This window comes from Microtus oregoni, unplaced genomic scaffold, assembly GCF_018167655.1.
Source record: "Microtus oregoni isolate MIOR12 unplaced genomic scaffold, Mior012 000116F_ref0000321, whole genome shotgun sequence".
In the NCBI taxonomy this organism is placed as follows: domain Eukaryota; kingdom Metazoa; phylum Chordata; class Mammalia; order Rodentia; family Cricetidae; genus Microtus; species Microtus oregoni.
The window spans coordinates 1669364-1692298 of NW_024544745.1; the positions used below are offsets into that span (position 1 = coordinate 1669364).

The 22935-nt window shown below is 37.7% G+C and overlaps 1 protein-coding gene across 5 annotated transcripts in view; it reads right to left on the reverse strand.

Annotated features, from left to right (window-relative positions):
- Positions 1-4312: 4312 nt before the first annotated feature.
- Pak3 (p21 (RAC1) activated kinase 3) overlaps positions 4313-22935 on the reverse strand; it is a 222359-nt gene continuing 203736 nt past the window's right edge. For all 5 annotated transcript variants that reach the window (XM_041645739.1, XM_041645738.1, XM_041645741.1 and 2 more), the window contains 2 exons: positions 13583-13720; positions 4313-10814 (listed from right to left, as the gene is read on the reverse strand). In XM_041645739.1, the coding sequence (XP_041501673.1) occupies positions 10725-10814; positions 13583-13720 (228 nt within the window). In that variant the 3' untranslated portion in view covers positions 4313-10724. The remainder of the gene's footprint in view (positions 10815-13582; positions 13721-22935) is intronic.

Sequence of the window (22935 nt, forward strand, 5' to 3'; positions counted from 1 at the left end):
AGTTGGACTAAATGAATTTGTGTTATGATATAGCCACAGACTTATGGTGGCCAGGGAGTGGAATGTAGTGGTTTGAATTACAATGACTCTGTAGGCTCATATTTTTGAATATTGGTCCCTAGTTTATGGCAGACTGAGAAGAATTAGGAGGCATAGCCTTGGAGATGTTAAAGGGGGCAGGCTTTGAAGCTTCAAAATCCTCCTGACATTGCCAGTGCATTCTCGGCTTCCTGATTTGGGATTTGGATGTGAGCTCCCAGCTGTTGCTCACATATCATGCCTGCCTGCTGCCATACTTTTCACCATGATGGTTATAGGATCTAACTCTATAAAAAAAGTAAGCTCCAAATAAATTCTTTCTTTTTAAAGCCTCGCTGGCTATGGTGTCTTGTTACAGAATTAGAAGATGTAAGACCAGAACAGTCTACATATGTTAAAATACACATATAAGAGAACAAACTGCTAAGTCTCAAGTTAAGTGCTTGCAAAACAGAGTGTATTCAAAGGAAGGGTTACAGAAAATGATAAAGATTAAGTTTTACGGCAGATGGTGGGTCAGAAAAACACTGGAAGATATAAGGGATGATTTGAGAAGTCTCAGGAATAGAAAATGAAATGTGAAAAGCAATCATGCTTCCTCATTCACTGAGTAGGTGTAATAATTGAAATAGAGCTATTAAAAAGGTACAAAGATGTAGCAAAATGGTTTGAGCCCATTGAAGTGACTTTTGCTGTCAGTTATAGAAAAGTTATCTGTTATAATGATGCAAATGGATGGTTTACCCCAGCATCCTAATATATATATATATATATAACATTATATAATATATATAATATATGGTATATATAATATATATGATATATATGTTATATGTATATCATTATACATACATATATATATATATAACACAGATGAGTAGAGTGACATGCATTTGATATTGGCTCAGGATTAGCTGATGGCACTAATTGTCGTGGCATTTAACATATATGTGGTATGTCAATAGATGGCAATAGATACCAACTAATTATCTGGCAGCTAATGATGCCTCTGAGAATAAACATTACAGCCATAATTTGTGTATTAGAACCCACTCTACTTTAATAGGATGTGAGAGCATTGGACAGGGCTAGAGTTCCAGTGTACAGACTAATAGTACTAAAGCTGCATGAGAATCTATTAACCACTGTTTATGCCTTATCCCTCCAATTTTTGATGTAAAGAAAATTTACATTGATTTTGGAACATTTTTTTAACTTTAACTCATAAAAATCATTTCTCTATTTTTTCACGCACCTTTCCTTTTGGTTAGGCCTTCTGCCAACACCCCATTTCTTCATCTTACCTTCCTCCATGTTTGAAGATATCTGTCCACAATGCTCTCCTTAACTTCTATTTTATCTGTATTTTATTATACCCTTTCTCTAAGATAGCCAGCTTCTAGTTTCCTGACTTTCACATATATTTCAGGCTAAACGTACAAGGATTTAAAACTAGGATCCACATATGAGGGAGAATAAATGACTAGTTTTTCTGAACATGCATGACTTCACTCAACATATTTTTATAGTTCTATTCCTTTACCTACAAACTTTATAATCTCATTTTTCATTTACTGTTAAGTCATATTCCATAGTGAATACGTACCACGTTTTCCTTAAGCATTCATCAGTTGTTGGTCATCTTTGCTGTTTCTGTTTCCTAGCTTTTGTGAATGAACCATTGATGTGCAAGTATTTCTGTGGTGTTATATAGTCCTTTGATCATTTGCTAAGAAGAATACAGATGGGCCATGTGGTAGTTCTGTTTCTAGCTTTCAAGAAACCTCCAAGATGACTTTCCCAGTATCTCCACTGCTTTATATTTTTACCAACAGTGTATAAAGACTTCTACTTTCTCCACATCTAGGCCAGAATTTGTCAGTTAGATTCATGATTTGAGCCATACTTCCTTAAGTGAGATGGAATATTAAAGTGGTTTTATCTGAATTCCAACCCAAGAAAAATTTTAACGAAAAGGGATAGTAGAACACAAGTGATATTAAAGAAGAGGGAAGTTATACTCACAGTTAAAAATTTAAGTGGGAATAAGGGAGTTAGGGAGAAGGGAATGTAGGGGGTGGGTTAGCCAAGAACACATGAAGCCTTATAGAAATCCACTAGTCTGTAAACAAATTATACATATACACATATCTGCATACATACATATATAATATATACACTATATATAGTGATTTTCCGTGTGTGTGTGTGTGTGTGTGTGTGTAGTTGAACAGTAGTATTCTACATTGTGGGTAATGTTGCTCCAAGAATATGTGGATTATTAGAGGAAAACTTTGTGTGACTGATACAAGCTGCCTCCCTATCAGTTATTGGTCTGAAAGACCCAGGACACCCAAAAAACACAGGATACTGCCATTGTTGGTTGTGCACCATATGTAGATTGTAAGACCCTTTTGCTGAAGATAACACTTACTTTGGATGCAAGGGATAGAGAGATTAACCTCAAACTTGACAAGAAATTCTTTCCAAGTTGGCTAGCTTGCACAGTGTTAGAAAGTCTGCTTTCTGAGTGCAGGTACTTGAGAGACAAAGGCATCAGTGGTTTTCCTCAGTGGTGGACATTGCATCTACAATCCTGACCTGCTGGCAAAGTGGCCCCACTGATGCAATACTCATATGTAGGTGTTGGAGTTCACAGACTGATTTCTGATTGGGTATGCAGTCTCTCCACTGGAAGGATATCATGCCTTGAACTGTAAATCTGGTCAAAAGATTCTGACTAAGGCGATCATAGACTTTTGAAGGAACCTACTGTTACTGTTTTGTCAAATGGTCATGCTGTTAGCCTGCAATTCTAAACATTTGTGTTTATAGCCATAGATCTGTGATCTTCTCAACTGCGGTCAGAGAAACTTCTTTTTGCAGAGGGTAGTGGTTAACACAAAGACACAAGAGTGGTTAAGCTGCTGAGCATAGGTAACTATGAGTTCCCAGCTGTTGATAGGTTATTTATATTAACCTCCCTCCACCCAAGGCCCATTGAACTTCACAGAAGCAGAGGCTGAAAGAATGGAGGAACTAGCAGATGGAGAGTAGAGCTGCGAAGTGCTGACTTCTGGGAGACATGGCTGTTGTACATCAGTGCACAGACTATATGGTTATCTGAACGAGACCTGAATGAAATCCAGCCAGTCAAAATTTCATCATGGATCAGGAAGGTGCCCCAAGGTCCCATTCATATTGGAAAAGCTGTTGTCAATTGATGGCAGCTGAGGATTTGAGAGCCAATCTCCTTTGCACATGCCTTAGTAGATAACCACACACCCACGTACTTATGGTTCAGAACTAAATGGAAGATATTGATATAAGATTGAGAAGGAGCCAGAGAGGTGGCTCTGCAGATCAAGGTGCTTTCTACTCTTGCAGACGACTAGAGTTCAGTTCTCAGCACCCACATCAGGAATCTCACAACTGCCTGGAACTCTGCTTCCAGGAGATCCTGTGCCCTTATCTAACCCTCATAGGCACCCACACACATCTGCACATAATGTAGACACATAAACACACGAATAAAAATGAATCTTTGAAAAAGATAAATAAGACAAATCAGAACAGCATGGCCATGACATTGTATGCTCAGAAATTTCCAAGCAGAAAGATAATCAAAATTCAAGTGTTTGCTACATGTAAACTCTCATGGTGATTTTCCTTCATCTATCTTTGGGATCTGCCAAGGTTTTGGGATAAAACCGGACTCGCTGAACATAGCGGACAATGAGGACTATTGAGAACTCAAGAACAATGGCAATGGGTTTTTGATCCTACTGCACGTACTGGCTTTGTGGGAGCCTAGGCAGTTTGGATGCTCACCTTACTAGACCTGGATGGAGGTGGGTGGTCCTTGGACTTCCCACAGGGCAGGGAATCCTGATTGCTCTTTGGGCTGATGAGGGAGGAGCACTTGATTGGGGGAGGGAGAGGGAAATGGGAGGAGGTGGCAGGGAAGAGACAGAAATTTTTAATAAATAAATAAAATAAATAAAATGTCTAAAAAAAAACCCCCCAAAAACAAGGTTTTGGCCTGTATTGAATGTACACATTCATTTCTCTGAGCTAGTTTATGTAAAGACCACAGAGAGAATCTGAGTAATTCAGTGGAAAGTTCTGTGGGGGAATCATCTGTTGCATTGGTAAAATGCTGGCCATCTTGCCACTCTATGTCTGAAAGAGAGTGATACCTTCCCAACACAAAAGAAGTAAAGCAAGGGCAGGGTGGGAGAGCAGCAGAAGACAGAAGCAACAGATCATTGATGTTTGTCATTTTATTTGCAATACTTTAGGTCCAAGTTTCAAACTGCAATATTTTTACACTCAAGACACAGTCATGCACAATCCATATTTCAAATTTCTATTGCTTCAACCACAATTTAAAATAAAACATTAGAAATTAAAATCCTCAAAGAGATCCGTTGCTGAGGGCAGACAGATGGAGTCATACCATCAGCAAGTCTACAAAAAAAATAATTTCAAAATCAAACAAACGTAAGACCATAAATACCGCTAATCCAAAATTACAGAAGAATTTCACTACACATGGGCTTACAAATAACACATTTTGACAAAATTAATGCACAGCCAAATGAGATACAACTCCGATAAACAGTGAAAATGAAGATTCTCCTCAATTTATTTTATTTGGATGTTATGAGTTCAATCCCAGTAGACATCAGTATCCATGTGATCTAGCTCCTACTGCAGAAGTACTGAGATTTATAAACTCAAGCCATTAATGGTGAAAGATATTACCATCACTAATGAAGATAGTATATGCGGGTCCAAAAAGCACACCACACACAAGCACACACATTGAACTTGAATTTCACACCCAGGGCTGGTTGGCACTCTGCTGTAGGCAGACAGTAGGGACCATCCGCCAAACTAACTTCTAGTTTATCTTCTTCTCAATAGCATGCTCATATAACTAGCCAATTTCTGTGGGCATTTTCAGGAGAAATGTTTTATTTAATCCCAATAGTTAATTTGTTAGCTAAAAGCACGCAATTGCCTTTTTGTTGCTACTTTTGCAACTTGTAAGTACATAGGTCCACTCTGTGGTCTTAGCCATTAAAATGCTTGGGTTCTGCCATCCTGAGCCATTTCTAATTCAATGCTCTCAGGCCCATCACTGTTTCATAGGAAAAGAGAGGCCCAAGTACAATTTTATTCTATGAAATGTGACAGTGAATTTCTGTTCTAGTAGCAAATTCTAGCCACAGTTTAATGGAAACCAGACGTTACATACAGTGTATAGAAAATGAAAACTAGGAACATCCAGTGGAAAAAACACAATAAAATAAAAACAAAACTATTGTGAAGAAATTGGAAGGTTTCCATGAGTTTGATCAGCATTCTCTGGTGCTGTTAACTTCATTTACTTGAGTTTTTCCATCTCACATAGTTCTATGTAACTGCAACATAAGAGATCCAGGCTCAAGCTTGTGATATTTGCCATCGCCTTGGCAGGCTAAATTTGCAAGGCAAACTGTTACCCCACACAATGTCAGAGCTTTTGGAAAGACCTTGAAGAGCAGTTAATTTAACACCCTTATTTTATAGATGAGTAAATAGAAAGCTACGTGATTTGTTTGAGGTCACAGAGCAAGTTAGGCAGAATGCCCATGTCAACATCTATGTCTCTTTCCCGAGCAGGGCTCCTTCTACTTCATCTAACTCATTTTCTAGCATTGCTGTCAATCCTTTCCTTGGTTCTGAATCAGGTGACCACAGTCCTAGCCATACTGTTGGTATTATAGGACAGCATTCACCCGATGGCAGCTTTCCGTGGAGACACTGATGGCACTAGTTAGACTCTGTAAGTTCACCTTTCAAGTTCAATGATATTAAGTGGCAGTACATGCTACAAGTTGATAGTGTATTTCTAGTCAGAGGTGTGCACGTGATGACATCTCGATTCCCACATTTGCAGATTCAGTTAGATACTGTTTAATGATAAACAGACATTCCCAGGCATGAGAAGTTGGGTTCAATGTATTTGATCACTAAAGGAGTGTGAAGCAGAAAAGAAATGATAAAACTAAAAGCTAAACAACCAAAAACTAGAGTAAAAAATGTCTTTTATGAAAAAACTCTTTCATAAGAGAAACATTTCCCTTATTTCCAAGGGCCTATTTATTCCCTTTCCAATCCACATGCAAATATATGTTCAGTATTGTGTGTTAAGGTTATTCCAAATCCCAGGCCCATTAGACTGTCGGTTTACAAATGCTGAATTTCAGGCTTCTTCTTCCAAGACTGGGAGATGTTTATACCACACACCCTTCATTTGTTTAAGTGAATATTAACTGCAATAAGCTCAGAAAAGGATGAGATTCAACCAGGATAGCAAGGTTACGACTTCCAGACATATTGTGAATAACTAAGTAAAAGTCTGTGAGATTCTGGGGTTTGGGCCTGCTTTTGATTACCACAGTATGACATACATTAATAAAGTTCTCACCTAAATTTCTTTGGTGAGTTAGAAGGAATTTCTTCTCTTTTGATGGTTGGTCTCTCTTTTTCTGACAAAACCACAATTGCTAAGTACAAGCTATAATTCTGCAGCACAAGAGGGCAAGGAGACCACCTCAAGCCAAAACTAACAGGACTGGAACTGAATGCTGACAGGCAATCCTATTTCTCTTAAGAAACTTGAAGTTAGGTTTAATTGTATATGGTAATTTCTATCGAAACCAATGGGATTTGCCTATGGCCATTAAAAAAGAACTTTAGATCTTGTTATGCAAGAAAATTGTGGGAACTAGCTATTTTATCCTTCTGTTCTTCCAAAATTGACTTTGGAAATCTTTTAAGACAATCGAGAAAGGAGGCACCGGAAACAAATATTGTCAAAGGGGCTAATCAAGTTGTCAGGTCTTCAATCTAAGGCAAACAAAATAGACACCTGGATGCCATACCAAAGCTGAAGGAAGCTTGATTTATAGCAGAAAAATACATTTGGAGTTCTAGCAGTGACATTTCCTTAGCTCATAAGAAAGCATGTGCCATACCTGAGCATGTGCCAACCTCAGTACCTAGGCAAGTATAAAGCCTACAGAATAATTGTAACTAGGAAATATCTGTGCCCTGCATGCTCTGGGCTCTGGCCAGAAGGCAATTGCTCCTGGCATCTCTTCTATGTTTCTATAGTTCTCTTTCTGTTGTTTATTTTTTAAATTAATAATATAATAATATCAAAGAAAGTAACTTTCTGAAAGAAAAGTTTTCACGTAATCCCACCACCCTAACACAACCGATTTCAATTATCTGTGTTCCCAGACTTTATCCATATGCACACCTCTTTTTACATAGGTGTAATGTCTGTTTGTGTTATTTAAAAGTGATATCATAGACTCTCTCTGAGAACTGGCAGCCTCATTAGAAATAAATGACCCATTGAGGAAATTAATATATTTACACAATCTTTGAGGTGAGAAATATCCATTATTGACAAACATCTCAAACTATCAAAAACAGATATACAGAAAACAGGAAGCAATCTATATTTCTTTTTCTTTTAGCAATGGAATGTGCTTCACAAGAGAGATATACGTGAGGGTTAGGTGGTTAAACTGAAACACTGTAGGTGCAATTCACAAGCCTGAAAGAAACCTGAATAACACAATTAAAGAATAAATACTTGATTTAAATCTTTTCATGTGACTTGGCCATCCAGTAGCCAAAATGGAGTATGGACGCACAAATATTTACAAGGACACATAGACAAGATCATCAAGAACGAAGTCATTTCCCAAAATGGTGACTAATTTAGAGGGATTGTGTCACCCCCAAATCTTCATGGGATTATGACAACGAACCAGATCTTTGCTACAATATTAATGTTCTATTCTTTCTTAAATAAATAATCTTTACTGTGCTTCTCACCCTTCCCTGACTTTCCCACTGCCCTATTCCTATCTCAGGACTTTTGAATCAACATTCGAAAATGTGCCTACAAATGTCTCAGGGCACACTGGCAACGTTAAAGAACTGGATATACTCACCTGGATTAAAATGAGCTCAAAACAAAATAAAGGAAAGGGACTCAACTATTAACCATCTGGAGGTCTAGTTGTTCAAGTATCCCAAATATGGACCCTTCAGCATCATTTTGGCATGAGAAGCAGTTCCTCTCTAATACTTATTAGAAATATATGTAACATGTCAACACAGGGAAGAGACTTTAGAGGCTGCTCTAATTAGAACATGTACATAGATATAATTTTGTACAAGTAATGTCTACTGGAACATATTGTTAAATCTTTGTACAAAGTGATGGTAAATAGGTACCTAGCCCCTCCCTGCTAATATGCTGAACAGAGAGCATAAATATGAACAGCCATTTCTCTGCCGACAGTGATCTGAAGGATCACTGCTCCAGGGTTTTTAAAATAACAACAACAACAATAATAATAATCAGCAACAGCAACAACGACAACAACAACAACAACAACAACAAAGGCCTTTACAACATGCAAAGGATGTTAATTGTTGTCTTGGACTTCCCAACCAGGGTTTGAGCTCTATTAGCAGAGCATAGCCATCAATTGAACTGTATTTGCATCCCAAGTATCTTGTGGAATTCCCTGGCATTACAAGTGGGAAAAAATCCTTAATTTAAAGTAAGGTAAAGTAAAAATTAAGGTTCTTTTTCTCTCACTAGAGAGGTGTGACATTTAAATATTTTAGGTTAAGATACCTCTTTGCAAAATAAACAGGAAATTAATATAATCATTTAATTTTCTTTTCATATTTGTCTTTTATTTCATGGTAAATATTTTCAGGGGAGGGTCAAACCCCACCCTAATTTTATAACGTAGGAAAATAGGGAATCCACCAGTGGTATCTTCTCAACATAAACATATGCACTACATGGTCAGCAGAAACTCTAGAGACAGTACTTTCATTTAAAGGAATGGATGGATGGATGGTTAAATGGGCAGATGTACCTCACAGAGGAGAAAGGCATATGCCATTGAGCTCTTTCCCCTCTTGCTGAATGTATATAAACTCTATTCAGATTCTCTATCTCTACAAATGAAGAAATGCTGTATAGCGTAGGTTGCTGGCTTTTCAAAGGCCTAATGAAACAAAATTTCTCGAATTCATGAAACTGACTATACACTCAGAAGAGAAGCATATCCTTTTCTATATAGACACCTTCTAGATGTTGTTCTACTCCCAGAAGATTAAAAATATCAACTTACAAATTTTAATAAATATATGTGTGTATATATATATATAATGAAATAAAGTAGACTTTAGGATTTTCCTCAAGCCACAAAAGGAATTCCATTGGACTGATAGTTCTTCGGAGATACAAATACAGATCAAAATAATTGTCTTGGTGAGCTTTTAACGTCTTTATGAACAGGCTTTAAAAGGACAAAAGCCCAAATAACTAAATAGAACACACCATATCCTGACAAAGAGATTGGAGATACCGAGGGGAAACAGCAAGTATTTTGAGGTGTGGTGACTGGGAAGTTGCTTTCACCGACTTCCCATTTCTTACAGAGATGAATACTGTATCTCCAATCTCTTGATTTTAAAAAATTCTTAAGTGTTGCACATTGTCAATATGAATAATTTTTATCATGAAGAATGTTGACTAATGAATCTATTTCCTCACAGTGTGCTTATTGTACAATGTTTATGTTACAGGAGCACAAGAGAGGATTAAATTCACTATTATCTTTGTTTACGTATTGTCCAAGGAATTCTGTGTCTTCCTTTTGGCTCTCAGAGAAAGTTCCATCTTTGTGTAAGTAAGGTTTCCCCTCTCTGGATATCCTAGGTTTCAGACCTGGACTCACCCGGAAGCACCGCCACAGTTTCAGGGTGTGTCACTTTTCTGTTATCACAGGCCAACAAACTGCTTTACACAACAATTCCACTACTAGAAGCATCCTGGTAAAATGTGACAGGATCTCACAAGTAGAGCTCTGCTTAGACACATTTTTTACAAGCTCATCCTGAACACTCAGATTCTTCTCTGCTTTTGGAAAATGTCTTAAAGGAAACCTTTTCCAATACATATGCAGAAAAATAGGTACACAAACCAAGCCACCACTACAGAAGAATAAAAAATTGAGACTCTATTAGGGCATGGACGTCCACAGCTTCACACAGCTCTTGTTCGATTTTTTTTCATTTTTGTTTTGTTTTGTTTTTTGTTTCGTTTTTTTCTTTTTTTAAAAAAAATGTTGACATCTTTTATTTCTTCTGAACATCTAATGACAATGCAAGTGAAAAAACATCACATTGGGTAAGGAGTTGTGAAAGAGGTTCGATGTAAGAGGGACTACTGTCTAACTTAAAAACAGAGACAACACTATGAAGAGGGAGTGTGCATCTTTGAGAAATCTTTTTCTTCAAAGTAAATGCACAAAATGAGGGGATTCACTACTGGCTCTTTTGCTTCACGGTGGGAAGTGGCCACTTAAGGGCCACTTCAACATTGCTGCCCTGTGTGGGCAGCAGTTCAAGATTACAAATAAATTACATAGTCTGAGAGAGTAGGAAAAAGGCTTATAAGAAGTTTCTATTTACTTGAAAGTTAAAGAACCCCCACCCCATTTGACTGTCTTTTCTTCCGTGTTTCCTGCAGCAGAATCTTAGTTCAGTCTTACTCATCAGGGAGACGGTGAGGGCTAAGGCTCACAGTTCTAACGGCTACTGTTCTTAATTGCTTCCTTTGCAGCGATAATCAGAGGAGTGAGGCTGGAGAGAGGCTTGGCTAATTTTAAAAATGGATGCTGTAAAAGGAATGAAAAAAGAGGAATTACTAGGATTCTCCTTTCTCACTAGTGCAGGAGCTGTCATCCTTCCTAATTCTGCAGCCCTTTAATACATGTTGTGCTGAGCTCAAATCACAAAATTATTTTGTTGCTACTGTAATTTTGCTACTGTTATGAATCATTATGTAAATATCTGATATCTGACCCCCAAAAGGGGTCACAACCCACAGGTTGAGAGCCATTGTGTGAGGGTAGTTCTACATCTTCAATTATCTCCCCCTTTTTTTCCACTGAAAAGTGTTTTGAGAACTCACTGGGACACTATTTTATTTTTAAAATCCCTGCCAACTTTTGTCCAAGATTTTTTTTTTTTTTTTGTCTTTCGATGTCACGAAATCTTATGGAAACTTACTTGGCACAGCTAGAAACTCTTCAGCATGGAGCTTGGAAAATTTCACTCAGTAATGGCCAGACTCTACATTTCTAAAGCTGATGAATGGTGCTGGAGCTGCTCTCAGGCTTGAAAAAGTAGCTTCAACTGAACATCAAAATCAATTTTACTCTGAAACCCTTGGCTCCCTAGTTGCCAAACTCAATAGCTGTGTCTCCACCACTTCTCTTGGCTCGTCTACAAGAGCTGATGCAAGCCAATCTCTCTTCCTTCTTTCGAACATTTGTTTCTTTGCAGGACTGTGACATTCTACTACTGCAGGTCTTCCCCTAGTGTGGGTTTTTTCCAGGCAGGGGCCTTCTGATTATCTTCTTTGCATCCTTTACCTCCCTGCCTCTCACTCACTATAACACAGCTTTCATTAGCTTCTTTTGCTACTTCATTTCTTATCGATCTCATTTTTTGTCGCATTGTCAACCCAACATTATAAAGGTATTCCATTACAACTTTCCCTGCTGTCTTCCCTGCCCTTCTGTCCTACTTTTCCATTGTCTGCTGGACATTTCCACTAGGGCAGTGCTTCTCAACCTTCCTAGTGCTGCGGCCCTTTAATACAGTTCTTCATGTTGTGGGACACCCCCTACCATAAAATTATTTTCATTACTATTTCATAATTGAAATTTTGCTTCTGTTATGAATCCTATTGTAAATATTCAGTATGCAGAATATCTTCATATTGTGACCCACAGGTTGAGAACCTCTGCTCTAAAATGTTTGTTGGTCATTTTTAATTCAACGTTTTGAAAGATATAGTAAAAGTTCTACAACAAAGTCTTTTTGTGTGACATAGGTTACAGGAGCTTTGGAGTCAGAACAATGAAAGATAATTGACTATATGCTCTGTTTATCTGTGTGGTTACATTCATGATCCTGTATCTTTGTCATCCTTGGAAAAATGGTTTGAGATATATCAGTACAGGGATATATATGTGGTGACAGGTTTAAAAAGAAGTGGAATTGAAGCATTTACAAGTTCATGTTTTGCATCTATGATGTGGGAACTCATTAGAAGATTAACAAAGCATCATTACAGATTTGATATTTTATGACCCTATGATGATCTGGCCTTTAAGAATGAGACTCTTAGTAGGCTGAACATGACCCAGTGGGTGGCGTATCCGGGCAGCACCAATTGCTCCCAGTAGGTCTGCAAAAACTGAGAACATGAATATGTGAAGTTTTGGAGAATGGAGACAGAAAGATATCAGTGTGTAGTGCAGGTGAATATGATCAAAAAGCATTGAATAATTGTAAAAATTACAGGAAAGGGGTGTTGCAATGGTGCATCCTTTCCAGTACCTCTAAATAAGGTACCTGTGCAGAGGGGTCAAGAATCTTTCCCCCAGATGTGGGTCCTTGTTTCTCGAAGGACGTTAGAAGCAATTGGAACAGAATTTTCCATGTTAGGAAGTAGGCAAAAACACCGTGAATCTATGGTTAGCATTCTGCACACCAATATTGCATCTTTTGTTTAGCCTTATGTATCCAAGTCACAGAGAAAGCAAGCAGTTGTTTTTATTCGTCCTGAAAGAAAGGTCCCTAGCGGTAAAATTGTTTGTGCAATCCTGCATATGTGCTGCTTTGTCAAATAAATACATCTTTTCAAAATCTACATGAGTTTTCATTTCATGTATGGTGGAAAACTGGGCAATTCTAGGCTCAAATTAGAGCTCTTTTGCCTTCCAAGACTTGTGTGAGCCTTTATTTCCACATCTGCAAAATAGGACAACAACTCCCACACATATTTGTAATATCTGAATGAGACTTTATACATAAAGAGTTTGGGAGGTGAAAGGCCCCAGTTATCATCATATAAATTGGTCCTGAGAGCCACGAGAAGGACAAATGGATACAGAGGCACACTCCACTGGTTGGTACTCATCCAGGCAAGCTGGTGTCTGCCATTTGGCATCACATGCAAAAGGGATTTGCCCAGTAAACTATGAGAGTGGCAAATATTAGGGAAATTATTGCATAGTTATGTAGAAAATTACCTCTGGCCAAGAGAACCTGCATACACCATCCAGAGGCACAAATGAAGCTTAGGAAAAAATTCTAGCAATACCAGAAAGGCACAGTTGGTTTTTTTTTTCCTTGCAGAGTAAGATTTCAGGAAGAACAAAACAGAATTATAGATTAAAATGCAAATTCTTCTGAGAAACGGCAAGACAACATGATCAATGAGCCATGTAATAAATGCATGTCTATGCTTATGTGTAACCTAACTCTCAATACTTGTCTCTCAACAGAGCTCTCTTCCTGTCTCACATTGACATGGACAAGCTCAACACAGCAACCCAACTCTCCATTTGTAATTGCCCTACTTTATTTTCACCTGCAAAAGCTCCTTGGCAGATCCTCGTCTATCCACATCCATCTCGAGACAGCGATTTAAGAAGTCACGGAATACAGCTGACAGTCTCTCGGGATTCTGGAGTTCTGGGGTTCCATTAGTTGCTATCAGATATAAGGCCTAAAAAGAAAAAAAGTATTTAAATATACTCAGCACACACATAGTAAAATCACAGGTATAAATCAGTTTTCTTCTTATTTATTCTATATGTTTTCAAAAAGTCCATTTTAGAGAATAATGTGGACATGGTTTCTGTTGAAAGGTGGGACTGAGCACAGGTTGTATTGATTTATAGTTTAGCAGTCAACTCTGAGCCTGGTTCACTAACAATACTAGTTGCCACTGTAGCAGAAGTTCTTCATGTTGGATGTACCTTAACTACTATTGCTTGAATACTATGGAAGGCGATGTAAGAGACAACAATAATATCATTCCTAGGAAAATGGATGGAAGTAAAGGAGATAAGATAAGCCAAACCTAGAAAGACAAACATTATGCTTCTTTTTATAAGTAAAATCTAGATTTCCAATGACAAGAAAGTAGAAGAGGAACCATTGAGGAAAAGGAAGGGAATGAGTCGTGGGGAACAGGATAGATGAATGAGGGTCAGAATTATGCAAGTACATACTAGCACATGAATCAAAATGCCCTTCTGAAAGTTATCACCTTGTACAGTGAACATGCCCTATAAAATTGCATATACTAAGAAAAAAGTGAAGATAGACATTTGTTAAAAGTAGCTCTCTCTGGCATTACAATTACTGGTGATTTAGTTTTTAAAATATATTTTTCAACTTTCAATTTTTTCTACAAGGGACACAATACTGATTATTATTATCATTTTAACTCCCTACCCAGAAACATTACTTAAAATGCATTTTAAAAGCTGCAGCATCCAATTTTCATCTATTGTACTTTGTCCTCTTAGGATTAAATGTCATGTTCATCAAGAACTGTCCTTCAAGGAAAACAAAACTCTCAAACTACTTCTTTTCAAATTATTGTTTTTATTTTATTTGCAACAGTATTATTTCTACCTAATTTCCCTTGTCAAAATCCATACACTCAGTTACATTATGAACTAAGCTGGCCTTTGTGGACTAGCCTGGGAGCCTAATCACTATGTATAAGGCTGTTTCTATGTGGAAATGCACTCTAGGTTCCAAATAATTAACTTAAAAAGGAACTTTTGGAACACATCCTGTGCATGAGCTGGGGGCTGTCTTCATAGAAATGAAAATTGCTGCCCTCTGCCTTGCTAATGAGACACAAATACAGTTGTAGCCAACACAACAATGACAACAAGAAAGGGTTTACCAGCAAAGGCAAGTCTCAGCTGAAGCTGACTGGGGAAAATAAATCTGCACGTGAGTGCTCATGTGCCACTTTTAAAGAGTCACTGAAAATTCAAGGAAAATGAGTTGGTTATTAGAAACTGGACAAGAGAATTTTGTGGCTACTTAGCTGCTTCTAGTGTAAGCAAGAAAGAATGGGATCATGTCTGTGATCTCTTGCCTCACACCCTGACCTCACAACTTTCAACAGCTATTCTCCTAGGTTCTACCAATGCAGCATTTAGCTATGGCTTCCACAGTCCTCTACTTCCTTCTATCACCATTATCTTTGCTTAGGATCAGGACTATTCTCAGGCAGCTTTAATACTGTCCTAATTAATTTTCCTTATTTGAACCTTTTTGTTCTTAAGCCCACCCCCTCCCCTTAAAATTTCTATCTTCCCTCATTTTTTATCTTGTCACTCATTTATCTTTTTAAAAGTTCTTAGTGGCCTCCTATTGTCCAAAGATGCAGGCTTTAAATGGTGTTGCCCCAGATTCCTCCCCAAGAGCATTTGAGAGAGAAAGGAGAAAGTGAAGAGGAATAGTAGAGATTTTAGGATCCTATATTCACATGTACAATGATTGGTCAAAGGAGTTTTGCTTTTCTTCCTATTTATCATTCTAAACAACACTTCATTGGAACAAGGGGATAAATATACTTGTTTATATAAATATAAATATACCACTGGTCCACAAGACACATAAGGATAGGCATGATATATGGCATATTTGCTTTCTTCTTCCTTCGTCAGCTTTTGTCTGTTCTATTCTCGCTCTAAAGACTTTCTCTTCCCTCTCCCACCCATACATACTAACCAAAGCTCACATATTAGTTACACCAATTTGTTGCTTAATCCTGAATAGGAAACACTCTTTCTCAGTTTCCTCTTCTTCTTTCTTCATCTCCTTGTATATGGTAAACTGTTACTTGACTTTGGGGAACAAACATAAATGGTATCTCCTCATCAGTCTTTGGCATCTCTCTCAGGTAGATGCAGTGTTCAACCACCCCAGTTTTCAGAGGACTGTTTTGTGCTTTAGCATCAAAGACCATGTTTCCCTGAATCTGAAACAATGACGATAGTTGCCCCCCCCTCCTCTGAGCTTCAAGAGTCCACAAGTCTATTTTTACAATGCATTTGGTTGTACTGATTAAATACAGATCTGTCATTACTCCAGGACTGTGAACCCAAGGAAAGGAGAAACTATACCATCTATGATCATCTCTGAATTTTGTACTCATTTGCTAAAAATAGATATTTAAAAAGATATATTGTTGTATAATAAATGTCAAAGTTTATGAATTTAGCTACTCTGGGAATATAACAAATTGATACACAAAATATTAAAGTTTAGAACATTAAGTACTCTGTTAAATTATAAGAAGATAAAAACAAAAAATGAAAAACACAATTTTAGAGTTGATAAAAAAGTGTGATCACATTGACTACCACTAATCACAAGGGGAAAAATAAGAGAGCTCTATGCGTGGTGCATTTAAAGACATCCTATCAAAGGGAGGGAGATCCACACCAAGCTGAACACAATGTGTTTCATTCAGACAAACCCAGAGATGAAAGGGATCTTGAAAAAATTGTGTTGCAAAACTTTTGCAGTTTCAAAAATTTCTCCTCCGTAGCTGAGGCTGACCAGGGAAGGTCCTAATACAAGAGCATATTGGATCATAAGATCCGATACATTTAGCGAGGCAAGATAGAACCATGGTTTATAGATTGCATTTATATTAGAAATATGATTGGCAAAATTAAAATGGTAGCTATTTTCCACTGTATAAACATAAATAAAATTTTCTAGTATTGAAGACATCCCAATGGTAACTATCTTGACAATAACATACGACCATTAAAGTTTTCACTACCCCTATGTGCAACTGAGTTTACCCAAGTACTAAGAGAAAACCAGTGTGCCTAATTGGAGGAATAATTGAATTTACCTTATTGGCAATTTCCTCAGTTGAGAAAGATCAAAGCCCTCACTGTGGAAGTTACCACATTTCTCGAAAGAAGTCTCAAGACAATCCATATGTAACCCATAAATTTTCATTAAGTCAGTGCTGAAATAGGACTATTTAATTAAAAAGCTTTAGTTTGTGACTTCAATTCATTATAACAGTTTATAAAGTTTACGTTAAGTCATTGAAAAATAAGCCAGGAGACTTTCTGGGAAATATGTTTGCAAGTATAAGAAGTATCAGCAGCAATATAATGAAACAATTTACAAAGCAGATAGGGTATGGTTGAGAAATCTTTTCATAAGCTGAGCATTTGGGATTCATAGTCCAATTTCCCATGGAAATTATGTTATACATATTGAGAGGGTTTCCAAATGAGTCCACACAAAATCTACTGAGTGTACAATATCATTATGTAATAAGAGTAATAAGAGGTTTACTAGTCTAAATGCCAACATCAGTGCACATATGTTCATAGCAAGAATGATTACATAAAGTTGAATTACTAATTAATGTTGTCTCATATATTTCACATGACAACTTCCTGAGATAGGCTATTATGATCCTCAAGTGACAGGCAAAGCATCTGTCCTGTGGGGATAAAAATAACAACTTGCCCAGTGTCACGCTTCTAATAATGTAGAAATCAATAGTTGAATTCAGGTATGCATTCAGACTCCATGCTCTTAACTGGTGCATGACACCTCTTTTGTTTTTTACAGTCTCTGGGCAGAGGCAGACAAGGGAAGGCATGAAATGGGGCATACTGTTTTTGAACACCTGACATACTTCATTCTATTTTTCCTTGTACAAAGAAAATGGACCTCTTTGTGGTCAATCATTGTCTACTAGTTTGGAAAAGGAGAACAAAGGACACATACATAACTGGAAGAGAGAGGTGTGTTTTTTTTTTTTTTTGTGTGTGTGTGTGTGTGTGTGTGTACACGTGTGCATGCATACTGGGAGTTTATATAGTCATCTTGTATTCTGGTTGGTACCTACAACCTCCTGCTGTCCCGATTCCTTTCTCATTTTAGAATTTTCTACTTAGTGCTTTATGAGCAAGATTTGGCAATGGGCAAGTTGACACATTGTGGTTTAGTTGACCTGGGACTTGAGAGGTTAAAAGCCAGTAGTTACATGCTACTCTGGTGTGTTTATGGATTTCATGAGAGGCTCTGACATTCTTCATTTTTCTAAAAGGGTTAATAGAGTCCAGCCTGCAAAAGTTTAGTATATATGCATACACTATATGCCATGCTTTGTGTCACCTTCACACTATAGTGCAATATAGCACTGCAGTCTAATTTACCTCCATATTATCTCACATACAAATTCTCACCTATTTCCCAATTATGAGGAGCTGTTGCGCTCCTGCTTAATCCTTAGGAGCCATTTTAAAAGAACTTAGGGATATCTTCCCTTATAGGTTTATAATAAAAGATAATTAAGTAGAACTGACTGATTAGGTGTTAGGTTAGCTTTGGAATACCTTTTCCCAAGCAGAAAGCATTGGCCAGTGCCATAAAATAAATACCAGACGACTCTAACGACCCATGTGACCCATTCTAATCTCTTGTGAAGAAACGTGTAGCAGGAAACTTGCATTCATGATGTAATCCTACAAGACCTTAGCAGTACTCAAGGTTTGGAACTATGGGACATTTGAAAGTGGGAGTTAGGATAGCAATATAGATTTAAAAACATAAAGCAGTAGGAAAGGAGAATGATCCAGGAAGTCAAGGAAGAGTGAGAAACTGGAGAACTGGAGGAAACAGGAGAAAGAAGGCAAGGCAAGTGCCAAGAGACAACAGGAGGGAAGGCAGTCGGTGGAATGATGAGAGAGAAATAAAAATAAAGGCTAGAAGATACGGGATGTCAAAGGAACCTGTAGTATCCTAGGCTTCATTCTGCTTTGCTCCAGTTTGCTGGTTCTGAAATGATAGGGAAATGGAAATGCTGATTACCCTGATTTGAACAGTGCACTGAAACACCCCATTCTGCCCCATGAGTATGTACAATTATTGTTAACCAAGAAATTTAAAAGTTGAAATGAAATTAAAATCAGAAATGACTATCACTGAAAAATTGACTCTTCTTAATAAACACTCCTACATAGCTCATTTTACTAGCTCATGCCCAATTTCTAGTTCAAGGTTTATTTAAATTTATGTGTATTTGCATATCATTTTATCCCTGTAAGAGCTATATCACTGTTGTGGTCTTTCTGATTAATATCAGTGTGAGGTTACCAAGTCTTACATGCAGTATGTTTTACACCATGATCAAATATTTTTCTCGGTAAGATAAATATGGGGATGTAGGTTGATCTTTATATTCTACAGGACAGATTTAGTCTGGAAGTGATGAGAAAGGAGTGTCTGGGATGCTTTCTGAGATTCCTTCTCCTAAAGCACACTTAATGACAACACTACTATCTTCCTGGCAGGATCATGTTTAGCTACCTAAAACCAAAGCACTCAGAATCAAAAACACAGAACCATAAACTTGTGTCTTTGTTTAAGTGAATCTCATTTGATAGTCCAATACAGAAACTGAATTAAAGAGGATATATTCCAGTGGAATCAAGAGCCCCGGCAGGTGCCCTCCGTTTTGTTCCCTACACTCGCCCAAAAAATTCCACTCGATTTTAGAGCTTTGTAGTTCATATCAGGAAGGCAGCAGTTTAGTCAAACTGTAATGATCTAAAGCAAGAAGGAAATAGATTCATAGCAAGTAGTAACCTATTAAAAAAAAAAAGAAGTAACCTATACAAGGTAATAGATTCCTGACTGATAGGCCTTAGAATAGAAGTCACTCTTTGATTCACATAATCAATAAAGTTGGTAGAGATGACAAAATGCTCTTTTTCTGGTTGTGTCCCATTCATCAGCATCTCCTTGATGAGGAGTGCTAGTGAATGTAGCCCTTAGAGGATGAAGTAATTCCTTCTTTCTATCACCAAAAAGAGAGAAAAGAAATGGAAGAGATGTAAAAGGCATGACGAAGAGGTAAGGTCAGTTCTTAAGATAAGATTGAAACCAGAGGTTTTCAACCTGTGGGTCAAGACCTTTTTGGTGATCACATATCAGATATCATATGATTCATAACAGTAGCAAAATTAAAGTTATGAAGTAGCAACAAAATAATTTTTTGGTTGGAAGTCACCACAACCTGAGGAAATGTATTAAAGGGTCACGGCATTAGGAAGGTAGAGAACCACTGATTTAAACTCTGGCTTTTCCCTGGTATAAACTGCCTTGATGAAGATAATGTGGTGGTGTGCCGAAAGGCTCAGCTAAGAACTTTCTAGGTATCTTCTTATCAGAGTGCAAATGGTTTTCTAAAATGATAATGTGACCAAGTTAGAAAGGACATAAATCAAAACAAAAACAAAAGTCAGAAGTAATCTTCAATTTCAGGAAAACTCTGATTTTCTTGGTGAATTCATATTTCAAAAGCCATAAGATAGAACTTATGAATGGATATTTCCATGGGTAAATGTACAACCACAACCCAAGATTCGTTTCTTAACAATGATCTTTGATTTTGACAGCCTTAATTCCTTAGCCAATGGTATGGTACTTATTAGAGGAATACGCATATGTGGCCCTGGGCTATACCCAAAACATCCTTGCCTGTAAGTACTCTGAGGAATGATAAGAAAAATCACAGGCTATGGGAATCTCTCTGGGCCAACAATGGTTTCTTGATCACCACATTTTAAAACATTCCCTTTTCTATGCCTGGTTAGCTTTTTGGGTTTTAGTTTGCTATGGAATCAGTTTCTCCCTTGGCTTTCTTCTGGGTCATAACTCACAAGTTTGAACTGTCTGCTTCTGTTTAATCTAAAGGAAACTTGCAGCTTTCACATGGCCAAGTCCCACTTTCCTATGTAGAATTCTTCACAAGCAATGATTCTTAAAATCTTCCTATCTTTTGACAGGCAATTTTTCTCTTATTAAAAAGAAATGCTGCTACTATTCTATAATTATTTTACTTGTAGTTATCCCAACTCTCCCCCTCCTTTTAGGCATAGGTTAAGCCTTCAAAGGAAGAGGAGTGTCAACAACCCATCAATAAAGTTTGCTGTTCCACAGCGGCTTATGGAAAAAGAAGGGAATGCTCCCAGCTCTCCCTGAAATACATTCAAAACAATATTGACTGAGTGCTACCAAAGTATGCTTGCTTCTCTGGTGTTCAGGAAGTTTATGTCTGACTTTAATTCCAAATGAGCACGCGCCATCAAACCCAGACATTCCAATCCACAGCACAGGTTCCAGTGGTTGGAGGGAACAAGATGCAGTTTGGCCCTTAGTTGCTGTTGTTCAGGCGCTAGGGCTTCTCTCATTTTGCATAATGGTCTTGAGACATACCTGCTCTGGTTATAAGAGAAAAAGTAAGAAATCTGACATTTGTGTAGTATTTTAAGAGCCAGTAAAGAGGAATGGAGGAAGTCTCTTAATGTGGCAGCAAGCCTTTACTTGAGTTGTTACCCTTCTTTCTTCACAGTCATAGAGGCAATGCACTGAGCCACATACAGTCACACCCATGGTTACCTTATGTTCCAGTATATTCTAGGCACTCAGCTGCTGGCTTATTTTAAATACAAACTCCGATTGCAGAAGACAAAAATTCATTCAAGAAAGTTATATCATGGAGATGTATACTTTACTAATATTGCTCCTTTTTGATAATGTGATAGTTTGAACTGCTAACTTGGTATAATCCAGAAGCACCTGGGAAGAGTCTCAATGAGGGGTTGTCTAGATTTGGTTGACCTCTGTGCATGGATTTTCTTTATTCCATTAACTGGTGCTTAAAGACCTGCCCACCGTATTGTAGAAGAATGAGAAAAGCTAGCTGAACACAAGCATATAGTTATTAATTCACTCTCCTTTAATCTTGACTGTAGATATATTGAAACTGGACACTTCAAGTTTCTACTGTCTGTTGACTTCCCCATAATGATAGACTGTAACCTGAGATTCTGAATTTAAACATTTTCTGCCTTACATTGCTCTTGTCGAGGTATTTTTTATCACAGCACCAGAAAAGAAGCTAATATATATAGTGCTATGATGGAGGAGGGTCATTTGTCTATCTGTTACTTTCATTGGTTAATAAAGAAACTGCCTTGGCCTTTAATAGGACAGAAAATTAGGTAGGCGGAGTAGACTGAACAGAATGCTGGGAGAAAGAAGCTGAGTCAGACAGTCGCCATGTTTCTCCTACCCAAGACAGATGGTGGTTAGAATCTTCCCAGTAAGCTACCACCTCGTGATGCTACATACATTAATAGAAATGGGTTAATCAAGATGTGAGAGTTAGCCAATAAGAGGGTGGAACTAATGGGCCAGGCAGTGTTTAAAAGAATACAGTTTCCGTGTAATTATTTTGGGTAAAGCTAGCCAGTGGCCGGGAGCTAGGAGGCGGGAAGCGGCCCGCCGCTCCTTCTACAGTGCTAAGTCTGAAAACGAGCATAAGTGAACAAGATTTCAACTAGGCTTTGATGCTCTTATTTATGATTTCTTAAATGAAATGGACAGTATGAGCAGAATGTGTTTTCCTGGTTAAGCAACTGTGCTCAAACAGAGATGAAGGAATGCTTCTTACTGTAAACAGTGCTCTACTAAGGTCTTGCCATATAGATTCACTTTTGGCCTAGTTCTAGTTTCCAGTTTTTCCTAAAGGATAGAATCCAATGTTATTAGCTTTTAATCACCACAGAGGACTCCGATGTAAAAGCACGAGAAACACAAGTAGGGTGTGTGGTTCACACACTATACCACAGGCTGCTTTGGGCACTGGAAGCAGTAAGTGTATTCCAGTGGATCAGTGTTTGATACAGCCCCACTAATGCTTAAAACAAAGGCATAAAGCAAACACTTAAAGGGGGCTAGAAAGTGACACATAAAAACATAAAATGGGATTATAACAGGTTCTGTATGGACTTCAAGTGGACATCACAGAGACACTTCACGAGAACCAAAATTCATCACAGCTTGATAAGAACAAACTTACTA